Source organism: Poecilia latipinna, unplaced genomic scaffold, assembly GCF_001443285.1.
Source record: "Poecilia latipinna isolate Pla-1442-1.1 unplaced genomic scaffold, P_latipinna-1.0 Scaffold527, whole genome shotgun sequence".
NCBI classification, from domain to species: Eukaryota; Metazoa; Chordata; class Actinopteri; order Cyprinodontiformes; family Poeciliidae; genus Poecilia; species Poecilia latipinna.
In genome coordinates, this window is record NW_015113143.1 from 175,618 (window position 1) to 189,077 (window position 13,460).

The 13,460-nt window shown below is 43.7% G+C and overlaps 1 protein-coding gene across 9 annotated transcripts in view; it reads left to right on the forward strand.

Annotated features, from left to right (window-relative positions):
• The window catches only part of dab1a (DAB adaptor protein 1a), a 130,692-nt gene that overhangs the window by 108,194 nt on the left and 9,038 nt on the right, over positions 1-13,460 (forward strand). For 8 of the 9 annotated variants that reach the window (XM_015040791.1, XM_015040796.1, XM_015040794.1 and 5 more), the window contains 5 exons: positions 8,013-8,075; positions 8,193-8,289; positions 10,163-10,569; positions 11,774-11,969; positions 12,081-12,229. In XM_015040791.1, coding sequence (XP_014896277.1) covers positions 8,013-8,075; positions 8,193-8,289; positions 10,163-10,569; positions 11,774-11,969; positions 12,081-12,229 — 912 coding nt within the window. Of the gene's footprint in view, positions 1-5,210; positions 5,334-8,012; positions 8,076-8,192; positions 8,290-10,162; positions 10,570-11,773; positions 11,970-12,080; positions 12,230-13,460 lie in introns of all 9 variants that reach the window. The other variant, XM_015040795.1, reaches the window with a different exon arrangement.

Here is a 13,460-nt window from a genome sequence, read left to right on the forward strand (position 1 = left end):
AACTCAAGACAGCCATAACATTATGAGTTTTTACAAGTGTATGTACACTTTTGACCACAACTGTATACTATCTCGCCTCGGGATGCTGGATGCTTGAAATCAAAACTTAAACAAATTGACCACTTAAAGTCTCTGTAATTTAGCTCTTTATTAACTAAACTCTTTGAGTGTTTCTATTTCATGTGAATTTATCCTTTTCACATGGGGAAAAAAACTTATTTGTTGCTATAGTAAAGCAAATGCACCCAATCAGAACACGGTGAGCTCCACTACATGGCAAGACAAGAAACAGAGTGACAGCAGCTTAAGGTTGAACTTTTCAGCACCAAACACTCCAGGTTGGTTTGACATGAAACAAAGGAATATGTGGAACAGAAGCTCTTACTCACTGTTGTGGGTTTTGAGGGATTTGTAATGTTTTTGGGTCTATTACTCTTTCAAAGACCATAGAAACCTGGTTAGAATCCAGTGCAGTTTTAGCAGGAAAATGATCATAAATTTGTAACAAAATTCATAGAGAAATAGTTTTTCTGATACAAAATCAACCAACCTTGGGTCTCACAATCTGGTATGTAGAGAGACTAAATATTGTCCTATTGGTGAAAGGGACGGGGATCCAGAGGTGCCAATAACTGGACCACTATTGCACTGATTGGTCTTGTAGTGGCTGATAGCGAATTTGGGGTTTAATTAAAGGTCTGTAGATCTGTTCCTTTTTTTTTTTTTTTTTACTGTTTACAATGTCTGACCAATTGATTGGCGTATCTGAGTTCCAATGAATTTGTTGAAAATGTTGTTTCTAAAAAGCATTTTCTTCCACAAATGTATTCAGATTAATAGTTGCATATCTCTATTTATTAGAACTGGATTTTGCTACTACGTCAAGAAAAAAAAAATCCATCATGTGTTCACGTCTGTAATATCTCTAAATGCTTGTTACTGTGCCGATAATGAAAGATGACCTTCGCTTGTGTCAGGCTGCCTTATATCTCATCTGCTCTCTATCTGACTATAAAGATGATCGTTTTATTGCCGCCCGATTCAATCTTCTGTAATCCAAACACTCACGGTAATCAGGCTGCCGTCCTGTGGATATGTGGGAGTGGATGTCTGGTTATGTGCGACACCTCCTCCCGTCGAGCTTATTGTATTCCACATTCACATGCGCCCTCATTACAATGCAGATCCCACCATGTTTGTCTGCATCCCTCAGCAGTAGGTCTATTTTTTTTGTCCCCCACCTTAAACTGCTATCCTTTTTCTCTGCTGGCTGTCACATTTCCCAATACCATAAATTTAGGTAGCATCAGTCTCACAGTTTTCTGGATGCTTATTATCTCCACATTTGGTAAGAAGCTTACAGGCACCGTAGTACTTTTTTTTTTTTTTGTTCTCCCTTCACCGGCTTACGGCACATGCTGCTTTTTGGATTGCCTTTGCGCCGGTAGGTGTCTGGACGGGACCGAATCCAACACGTTTCTGTTGCCGTGGAACCAATTGGACTTTGCAGCACTCTGAAAACACTTTAATTTGATTTGAAGATAAATCCAGCGTCAGAGGGTGGCACGCTCCCGCTGTAATGCCCTTCAATCTTCTGAGCGTGAGACGCATCATTCTCTAATGCCACTAGGCGAGGAGCATATCGTGTTTTCCAACAGGAACCCGTTCCCCGACGCTCCGGAAGTCAGAAACATCATTCAGAGAGCATGATGGGTACACGCTGACAGAGCTTTGGCACGGCAGCATGTAAAACTGTTGGAAAGTGGAAATATCTCTTGAATAAAGTCAGCAGGATGTATTTTTTTCTCTTAGTCCAGTCTGACCAGAAGCAACCACAGGCTCGTAGTCTTTTAAATTCTCGCATAACTTGTTGTTTTTTTTTTTGTTTGTTTGTTTGTATTCGAGATATGAAGCAACTTTTAGATGTTACGATTTGGAGTAGGGCATATTGCCCAGAAACACACTGACATGTCGGGAAGAAGCTGGAATCAAACCCATAACGTTCTGATTGCAGGAAGATTTCTCAACCCGCTGGTCCTCAGGCAGTTAAATGACAGTTTTCCATGTGTGCTTCTAATCAAACCTAATTACAAATTGAAATTTAAGCCAGTAAAGTAGCACAATCGCCACAACTAAAAGCTTTAAAGATTTGAAACACTTTATTCTAGCTGCTGTTTAATGATTAAACGGATTGTTGCAACTTTCCTATTGTCAAGATACAAACTAAAAAGCACATTTTGAAAACTGTTAAGCAGGGTGGCTCCCAAACGTAAATGCTGCTCAGAGCCCAAATGAGCCTATGGCCGGCCCTGCCACGGTTTTCACTGCTGTTATAAATCGGCAGCGCTCTCAGCCAGGCGGATGCTGGAGGGTGCCATGAAGTGACGACGTGTGCGCACACCACACCTCAGACAAAATGATCCCATTAGTGCCGACGTGACCTCCTGTCTGCGGCGGTCCCTTCTGGTGTTTACTCTGTCACCTTCTTAAATCATGGCAAATCAATAAAACAGACACACACACACACACACCCAAAAAGTCATCCCGATCTACAGAGCTCTTGATCTGGTCAGACCTGTAATAGTGCGTTGAATCAACACAAGCCTCAGAGTCCGCATGTGGAGGTCAGCATGTCACATTTCCAGCGGACAGACGCGACAGCTCCACTCAAACACTGGATTACTGATAACGTGGTATGATAGGATCACGACTGTAAATTACACTGTGGGTTGTTTTAGCTTTGGAGTTTAAACAAAGGTTATGCCACACACACACACACACACACACACAGACAGACACACACACCTACACACACATGAAGAACTGTAGAGTCAGTCATTGTTTGTCTGTGTTCCTCCAGCTCTGGATCATCCGTTTTATGTGATAGACCAACGCAGATTAGTGCAAATTGTGAAGCAAAAAGGAAAACGAAGCACGGTTTTCAGTAACTTTTTTTACAAACAACATCTGAAAAGTGTGGCATGCATTCAGATTGTGATTTGACAAAAATCTGAACAATTTGTAGGAGATATGGATGCTTTTTTAAGGCACTGTAACTATTCATGGATCCTCCGAGGTTTAGGAGATCCTCCCAGTTTCAGATGGTGAATGAGAGAAGATTCAGTCGTAGCATGTACGATTTAATTTTTCTGACTTGTGTGCATTGTTTGCACAAGGTCAGCGGTGCTGGCGCCGCATGCCAGCGCAATCAGTCACTCGGCAGGGAATCAACAAGGTGGCGTTAATTAAAGGGGATGCATTAATTGTATGCAGAACACATGTGCACAGGTAATTACTGTTTCCCCGGAGACGGCTAATTGATAGGTCTGCGGCTGCGATGATGAGGACTATACGGGCTGGGCGAAGGGATGGCGAGAGCGTCTAACGGGCACAAAGGGATAATTGGCAGGAAGGGAAGCGCGAGAGCGAGGACAGAAGGACAAACTGAGGGAAAGCCAGCAGCAGACTGCAACTTTCAGCAAAGATGGCAGATACTATACGATTCAATGGATAACACACACACCAACACACACCCACGCCACAAAATTCAGACAAATGTGTTTCATTAGCTAGATTGAAATGAGCGATTATGAGTTCAGATTTTTTGAGGGAAAAAAAAAAGCTCAGTAGAAAAATGAGCTGTGCTTTTAGACCTGATTACGACTGGGCAATGTGTTATTGTTTTTCAGCATCAGCTAATGATGGCCATATCTCATGCTTTCATCCAATGAAAGCAGCACACTCAATAATATTGTCACGCAACAAATACGGCACTGGTTTGGCTCAGACCAGTCTGCGCATCGTGTCTGGGCCGGAGCCGGAAACGGGAACAGAGGAGGCCTTCGTCACACCGTTGTCTCTGCAGACAGAGGAGGGTGGTATTGGTGGAGGGATTTCGCAATAGACATGAAATCATTCCGACACTCTGGGCCTTTCACATTTTTTGTGAAACACAAACTGTATCGTACTTTATTGGGATTTCGCGTGATGGACCAACAGAGAGCAGTGAAAAGCTGTAATGTAGAAAGAGTTGATACGTGGTTTTCAAAATTATTTCAGTAATAAAATCTCAAACTGGTGTGCCAAACCAGTTCACTGAATGTAGAGATGGAACATTTTCAGCATCAATTTTCCAAGTTTTGGTGCAGATTCTCAGTTGCATTTAGATCTAGACTCTGACCAGTCTATTGACATTTGCACAGCTACCAATCATCTTGTCCTATGCTATATTCACATTTCCTTGTATTTTAATCATATAGTATGAAGTTTATCTATATAGAGATTACTTTTATCCTGTCATTGGTACTTGTAGGTGATATTTTGCTATATTTATAAGGTTATTTCACATTTTGTGCTTTTTCTAACCTGTTTTTAAGTGGCGTTCTTGCAGACAGCGAAGTAAGTTTTTTTATTATATAAGGAAATGTGTTTGTACTCTGCACATGACAATTAAACGTTGAACTTGAACACCTGAATAAGCTTTGATTTAAACCATTCATTAGTAGCTCTACATATATTTTAAGGACATTGTAGTTTCCTTTCCATCCTCCCGTCTTACCTGCTTCCCTCTGAGGAAGCGAATTCCCACAGCATGATGATTTTTCAGAAATCAATATTATCAATAATACCAGGTAGTTCAGTTTTTAACCTGAAGAGAGCACTGTGTCCCACTTTCTTCTTACCATGTGACAAACTGTCAAACAAGACTTCTTAGTGAACATCTTCTGACGCCACTGTCCCACCAAATTTGTGAAATGCTCCACTTATTAGCCATCCTGTCAACAGATTCTCCCGCCTGAGCTACAGATCTCTGCTCCTTGTTTGGGGAAATCATGTATCATTTTTCATTGCACAGAATAAATGTGAGCTACTTTGTGTTTTCGTCACATAAAAGTCCCGGTAAAATATGTTCAGGTGCCAAAATATGGACAAGTCCAGGCTCTTGCAAAGCCCTGTGTTTTTGTCATGGTTAGCAGACGAGCTAACACGGTGTATTCAAGAGATCAAACATCACTACTTTCTGTTTATGTGTGTGTGTGTGTGTGTGTGTGTGTGTGTGTGTGTGTGTTTGTGTGTGTGTGTGTGTGTGTGTGTGTATGTGTGTGTGTGTGTGTGTGTGTGTGTGTGTGAATTGAAAATAACTAACATGTTTGTGTGTGTGAGATCATTTTCATTCCACCTGTCATCTAACACTGGGGTTTGGATTACAGAACGGACATAAAAAAAAATCCCAACAGCAACATAAGCGCCAGAACGCTGTCAAACGTCAACAGCAGCCGAAGCAGCAGGAAGTTGCAGATCTGATAGACTTAAACCTGGACCTGGTGACTGAGGTAAGCTTATACGTACACACCAGGACGTCTTCCTCTGTTTTCCTGCGGGGAGCCGTAAAGGTTAGCTCTCAGCCCTCATTAGCTGCTTCGCTAGTCACTTCCTCAGATGAGCTTTTGTCGCCACGTCCTGATCGGTTCTGCACCTCTTGTTCTCCTTTGGTCTGAAGTGACCCCGACTGTAGACCACTGTCATTACTGAATAAAACATGCACCTTTTCCTGTTGCTATAGCAGCCAAGTTTGGCCAGGAGGACATTAGGATGCTGCGCCGCTGCACTCCCACGTTCACACCTGTGTGTTTTTGTCTAAAACTCAAAAATAGATGTAGCAGAGACGAAGCCCCCGTCCATTAGCTCCGCCGGGAGGTCTTTCAGCAGAGAAAATATCTCGCAGATAAAGTTCAAACTCGAGCAAAACACGGGATCACTTCTCTGGGAGTGAATTCAGTCAGCTATTTAAAAAGAAATGTTTGCAGAGAAAAGAATTAAATCAAAGAAATTATTTTCTATGATTCAGTTTCCTTAATTTTTTTTTTAAAAACAGATGACATTTTAAGAACTGGTTGCTAATCTTTCAACAACACAAAAAATAAATCACAAGATCTTTAAGTGTTTAAAAAAAAAAACCCACAGGCATCCATCTAATTTGCATATCTAAAACAAATGTTTTCACAACTCTAATCATGCAGATGAGCATCCAGTTAAGAGACTTGCACGTCTTAATCAGTTGCTGCTGACAGACAGGTTACACAGCCCCAACAAGACAGCTGCCAGCGCCAACAATGAAAAGCATCCGAAGCCTCTTTCCAGAAGGTAAACCAACACGGGTTGTGACAAAAGACGCTGGTTGTTCCCTGTCTGCCGGGTTCAACAACCTGGAGCCAAAACAAATACATTGGGAAGGTTGTAAAACACACAGGTAGACAAAGGAAAGTCTTCAAGGCAATACAGTCAAAAAAAAAATCAAGTGGAGAAAATGAAGCAACTTTTAGCTTTCATTTTAAATTAAAGTGTTGCTCTCTCTAAGCTTTGTTGCCTAAATGAATGGCAAACATGTCTCAGCATGCCATCAGAAATATGACTGCCTTTTAAATCATTTTTGCATTGATATCATGAATTAATTAACTTCAATCTCTTATTCCCAGAACTCATTTACAGTTAGTTAAGCCTGTTTTGGTAAAAGAGAACTTTGAAATTGGTTTCAGATTGAGTTTCTGCACAACCCTTTGTGGTCCATCATCAGTATTTCAAATAATACTGTATATTCACAACAGTAGTAAAAAGCTTTATTGGTCCTTGATGTTTGTGGGGTCTGCATCAGCCAGATCCTTGGTTGAATTAAGGATGCAGATTCAGATTGTTTAGCTATTAATGTCCTCCCTAGTGTTAAAATGACTCATTTTAAGCCTTATTCACTCCGTAACAACATCTAGACTCAAGAGAGTTATTTTTATATTGCTTCAGATGGTGCATCCACTGATCACTAAAGACTGGCTATTTGAATTTATTACCGGCTTGTCATCTATGTAGTTTACTTGAGCTAAAAATCTCTCTGTGTTTTCCTGTGCATCACTAATTGTAATTCTTTTAAAAGCAAATAAAGAATTTCTTCATACTCCAAAATTTCCAAGACAGCTTGAAGCAGCTCTGAACAGGAAGTTTAAAAATGTCTCCCTGAGTTAAATGTGTTTTTTCATCCCCCGAACATTTCTCAAAAGCAGCTAATTTTCGCACTTAAGTGTAAAAATTAATCCAATTGGAACTTTGTCACTGCTTCTTGTCGCATCTGTATCTTGACTACTTAATCTCTGTACGAGAGCAGCTTCTGCTGCAATGAAATATACATACCACAGCCTCAGATCTTCTCCCAAGGCTTTGTGAAAGTAAACTCTTCATGACTCAACGTCGTGATCACAGATCCATTTTCTGATAGATGCACAAAAGAACTTTCCGGTCCGCATGACCCATGAGTGAATGGGGGGGGGGGGGGGAAGGGGGATTTTTTAAGAACATTCATTATCTCTGCAAGAAATTACCCGCATCCATGATTTATGCAAATCTCTGACCATGTATTCAAGGCTTAAATTCTTTTTATCGACTAAAAATAGTTTCCTACGGTTGCCACTGGCCAAAAGATATTAGTAATGCGCAACAAAAAAAAAGAAAAAGAAAAAAAAAGGAGAGTTATTAAAGAGAACCATGGGAAGGAAATGATACAGAACAAGTTCAGATCAAAAGGATCTGTAGTTATGCCCTCTGAGACACAACACACATCATCCTCCGCGAGAGGAAAACAATAACGACTCGGGCTCAGAAGAAGACTCCCGTACAGTAAAGATGTGAGGCGGTGTGTTCCTCAGCTAGCAGAGAGCGCTGCTATCAGAAGCACATGACAAGTGTAATAAGTCATGGTGGGTATTGTCATCCTGATCATTACATCTCATTCTCCCATCTCTGCTCACCTCTCTTGTTCCCCCCTCCTCGGTGTTGCTGCAGCGGCGTTCAGGTAGGTGGTGTTTTAGCCGCATGTAGCTGCTCCCGCATTGCATGCGACGTGCGATGCATGTTGCACCAGAATGCTAAACACTTCACAATTCGATTCCCAGACGAGCGTAGCAGCCATCGCTCCCTGACCGACTGTGTTTGTTCTCTTCTTTTTCCCTCCCCTCTCTATTTCTCAGAACATCAGCCAGTTAGAGATTTTCGGAGACATGTCCACGCCACCTGACATAACCTCCCCGTCCGTGAGTAGCAGCCATGCTGACATAATGTGTTTTAATCAATCTGCATTTTTTATGATTATTTTTTTTGTTTGTTTTTTTTGCATTGTTGCTTGCTCACCTGACATCCGATTCCCACAGACCCCGGCGTCCCCCGCCAACACCCTCGACCCCTCGCAGGGCCTGCAGCCGCCCACGGAACTGTTCGCTCCCTTCAATCCTGCGTCCGTGCCCTCAGGTGAGACCTCGCTTATTCACAGTCGTCGCCGCTGCCGCCGCCGCTATAAGCACCGGGCAAACAAACGCGTTGGGAGATAAGGAGAAGCTGTGAAGTCAGAGGCTTGGGATGCAGAGGACGGAGGGACGAGAGGGAGAAGGGAGGGGAGGTTCTGCTGGAATAAACAGAGAAGGAACAGAATTGAAATGCAGATGACTGGATACTGGAGGAAAGGTGGAGTCGGTTGTGTGCTGAATATGAAACGCTTTATTAGCTTTGATGCTTACTGCTGACTTACCTGAAGCTGAGGCGGCAGTGGCAGTCGAAGGAAAAGCAAAAGATGAGAAGACTGAAGTCCATTTCGGTCACTGTGGAACTACGAGCTCCGGCTTCTCGTATTGTGATTCGTGTAAGAATTGTGTCAGTAAACGAGCCAATGTTGCACACAACGCTATGAAGCACTGTCTTTAACACGCCGTCCTCACTGTGAAGCAGGGTAGTGACAGTATCATGCTGGGAGGACACTAAGCACGAGATAAATCTGAAGGAGAGACTGGGTCACTTTTTGTGTTAATATGGCCCAGTCAAAGTCCAGACCTGAATCCAACTGCGACTTGAAAACGCATGCACACAGATACTCTCCATCCGTTCTGATTGAGCAGAATGAGGAGAATAAAAGGTGAAATCTGCCAGTGTGTTGTTGTGCGAGCCTGGTAGAGAGTTAAAGCTTTAACTGCAGCGAATGGCGTTTCTAAAAAGACTCGATTCGTGGAGGTTGAATACAAATGCGCTGCTATGTTTGGATTTGTGAAAGCAGGGTGTCCGCACATCCTTAAAAAGTCTTGAATCGTTTATCTAACATTAAGGCCTTGAAATGTCTTAAATGTCCTGTGCAGGACTATTTAATCTTTAATATTCTATATAGTTTATTTTTCTTGCGGGACATTTCAGTTTGAGTCGCACAGACTTGAGGCGGTTGAGGCTGCCGCTAACCAGCTGCTAATAGAGTTGCTAGCTAGCTTTTTTTGCATCAGTCATGGGTAAGTGTAAATCTTTCACTATCTGGCTGGATGACAGGCTGACTTCTGTTGCTGATCCAAATGACATTATGTGCATTCTGTGAAAAAATTTTACTTCCACAATATAAAATGTGAACATTTTCCTTTTTTGCATTCTTGTTTTAAATTTCATTCATTAAGGTGTTAATAATGTCCTAATAAGCCTTAAATTTGAGTTTCAGAAACAGGAACCCTGAAGAAAAAAAGAAAAAAAGAAATGAAAGCCATCCATAATTTTGCTTCCACTTCACAATTACTCTCCACTCTGTGTTATTTGTGCCCATTAGGCACAAATAACCAAAATAAAACACTTTTTATGTGAGGAAATGGAAAAGTGAAAGGGGTTACAAATTCTTTTGCAAGCCGTTTCACTTCCTACCTTTTCAGGATGTCTTCATTTGCTCCCCTCCTTGCCTTTGGTCGTCGCTCTGTGTGTCTGTGTCAGAGCGGCTGAGGGTAAATGTCAACCTCCTCTGCTGTAGTTAACTACCAGAGAGCAGAAGCTGCGAACTAGTGACTGTGTAATAAGAAGTACCTTTTGCTGATGAGTTTGAGTGATTTTAATGAGACTGCGTTGTGCTCTGCCTTTCCATAATGATCCTGCCTCATTCTGGAGGTAATTATCATAGTTCACCATGACCATTAAGCGGCTCCGCGTTAGCTGCAGGCAGAAGTAGGGCAGCGCTCTCTGGTGATGCATGTCTTATTATCTTTGTGGGTTTGTGCACAGAGGAGAAGCACCAAATGTGGGTTTTCTAATCTCTTAGCCTTTATGAAAAGAACGAGGAAAAATGGAACGGCGGCTCTTTCTAATGTTGCCCGATGCGTGCTTCCAGGTTATATGACGATGGGAGCAGTACCTCCTGGCCACTGGTCCCAGCAGGCGTTTGCTGCCCAGACGCCGCTAGCCTTCGGGGTCCAGTCCCCTCTGGGCCCCGTGGCCCAGGTGATACCGGGCGGACAGCCTCTGATCTGGGGCCAGGCCAACATCTTCCCCGCAACCCAGCAGCAATGGGCCGCCATGGCGGCTGGAGCCTTCTCCCCGACAGCCTACCTCCCGGCCCAACCCATGGGCACTCTGCCCGCTGCGATGTTCCAGACGCTCGCCCCGGTCACCACCGTGACTCCGGCCAGCGAGAGCCAGACGGGCGCCGGGGCCAGCGCCTCTGCTCTGTCCCCGTCGGCTTCGTCGAGTCCGCAGCACGGAGAGGGGCCGAAGAAGATGGGCAAGGAGATGTTCAAGGTGGGCGAGCAGCGGCTTCAGTTCGGGGCTCGAGTTGAGCCAAATGCAAATTTGAAGGTGTAATGGTTATACAGCGTATAGTTTTCATAATAATTTATTCAACATTTTTCTAAAAACTTTACGGGAATCCAAAATTACAAGCTGAACACTTGAAGTGCATCAAACTAAAGGATAAAAGGAAAGAAAAACCTACTGAAATCACAGCAGTGGGCATCAAAAAACACGACAAACATAAAACATGACATTAATGATACATCGAAAGCTGTTCTGAAAAGATGTTTTGAGATCTGAACATATTTCATAACAGAAATAAGGTGCAAAATTATCTCAAATCCATGCACACACTTGCTCTAATACTGGATGAGCGTCCCAAGTTGGACTTCAGCCATGTTCTATTTTCACTTGTTCAGCTTTGACAGAGTGTGACGGGTTTGAGGTCCAGGCTGTTCAGATGCTTAATGCCAAGTTATGTTTTGTATTCTAAACCTGTTGAAACGTCTTATTTTCAATAATCTGACTCGAAATGCCATCAGATGAAAGCAAACTGGTCCTCCTAAAGGAGAAATAATTGTTGCACAAATTATTCGATCCTCAAATAGAAAGGTTATCAAATTAAAGCCCCAAAATGAGTTGAACGTTATGTCCGTGATGAGTTGTATTTGATCAGAAATGTATTTGGTTCGACTGTCTGCTTCTTCTCCACCCTGTTTGTTTGCTCTTCCTGTTTGTGTTGCGCTGCGTCACATCATTGGGTTTTAGTCGCATGCAAAACTGCAAACAGGAGTCAGAGCTCCTAGAGAGGCATGGAAACCGTTTTTAAGAATTTACCACATCTGGTTCTCCTTTTCTCCTCACTTCCTGTTTTTTTTTTTTTTTTTTTAATATATTTTTTAATGGGTTTAAATACAAAGTGGAATGAAAAGTGGAAAATAATAGATTTTGACTTAACACATCATATCAACCAAAGTTCAAGCACATTCACCACTCAAAGTTTTTGACTGGCTTTAATAGAAGAGTCTTTGCCCCGTGCTGAACCCAACCTAGTTTGTAGACTCAAGCCACACATAATCCACTATTAACTGTATTAAAGCTGCAATTAGCTGAGCTACATCTGAACAGTGTGTTCATTATATAAAAAAGAGAAACTTTTAAAGTTACTCTAATGTTCGCTGCAGCTCTGACCAGACGTCACCTGTGCTCTCAGGATTTCCAGCTGGCGAAGCCTCCAGCCATGCCGTCCAAGAAGGGCGAACAGCCCAGTCTGGCGGGAACCTCAGAGGCGTTCAGCTCTTACTTCAGCCGCGTGGGCACCGCCCAGGACACGGACGACTGCGACGACTTCGACATTTCCCAAATGAACCTGACGCCGGTCACTTCCACGACGCCGTCCACCAACTCCCGTGAGCGCCCTGCCGCCGCCGCCGCCGCCGCCGACCTTCCAGCACCTCATGCTGGAAGGTCACCACGGGAAAAAAAAACACACACAAAAAAAAGTCTGTTCTCCTCTGCAGCTCCTACGCCGGCCCCCAGGAAGAGCTCCCCGTCCAAGTCCTCGGCCTCTCACGTCAGCGACCCGCCCACGGACGCCACAGACCCGCCCACGGACGACTCGTTCGGAGAAGCGGAGGGCAGCCCCAGTCGCAGCGGGGAGGAGGACGCTGTAAGTGTGTGTATGCCTTTAAGATGTCCCTCGTGATGCCTCTGTAGCCTACACGGTGCGTTAATGTGCGCTGATAAATAGCCTTTGCTGCAGTGTTGGCGGGCCAGGTAATCACTCTGGCTGATTAGCGGCCGATGTTGCCAGTGTCGCTTGACGAACGCGCATTCGTGCCGGCGCGCGTAAAAATGCACATCAGACGTGGTTTACTGCATGAATAGCAGCAGGCGGGAATGCGGCAGTGTGTGTGTGCATGGTCAACACAGTGTTAAATTAGCTGGTGGAATTGTCAGAGACATCATTAAGCTGTTATTAATGTCAGCCAGGTAGCGTCCATACATCACCTCTTCTAAACAGACAGGTTCATCTCTGCTGGGACGGCTGGAGGAGGCAGAGTGTCCCGCTTCCTCTTCCTGGGGCAATTAATAGTTGTTGGGGTTTTTTCACCGTAACCGACAGTAAGAAGTGGGGGAAAAGCTAAAGAAGAAGAAGAGAAGTAGAATGTCTGACCTTCTAAGAAATAACGCTTTACTCTTCGATTTTTCTTCTCTTTTCTATTTCTTTCATGCTTTGCATCTTTTCTCCCTCTCTCTTTCCTGCTCTCCACTCCCCCAGCGTGAAACATTACTTTTATGCCTCCAGTCCAGCTATTATTGGAAAAAAAAAAAAGAGGACTTTCACGCTGTTGAAAATGTCAGTAGGCCTAAATAACACACATGTGCCTTTTCACAACCCCGGTCCCTTTAAAAAAAAAAAAAAAAGGGAAGGGGGAGGAAAAAAATTGCAGAACTGGTGGCAGCACAGAGTGAGTGCAGTGAAAAGGTTACGGAGGGAGAGAAGAGGATGGCGTGAACGCAGAGAAACGGCGTCCTGCTCTCTGCGGGGGGAGAGGTGTAAAAAGCAGAAGTGTTTCAGCGCCGGATCGATGGAGCTAACTCCACGGAGGCTTTTATAATTGACCACTGTAAACGAGTGTGTGCGCGAGTGTTGTGTTTATGCGCGCTTGAAATGATGTTTCTGAGAAAAAGGACAAACTGGATGGCTTTTTTTTCTCCCTCTCCTTCAGATTGCTAAAACCTTTATCTTTGCTGTCTGCTCTGTTCTTAGTCTTTACCAGTCCTTCAGTCTCTCAGATTTATTCTTCTCGATCTGCTCTTTCCTTCTCTCTCTCGTTTCCCCCCCCCCCCCCCCCTCCCGCTTCATTCCCCTCTCTCTCCCCCCCTCCCCCTCCCCT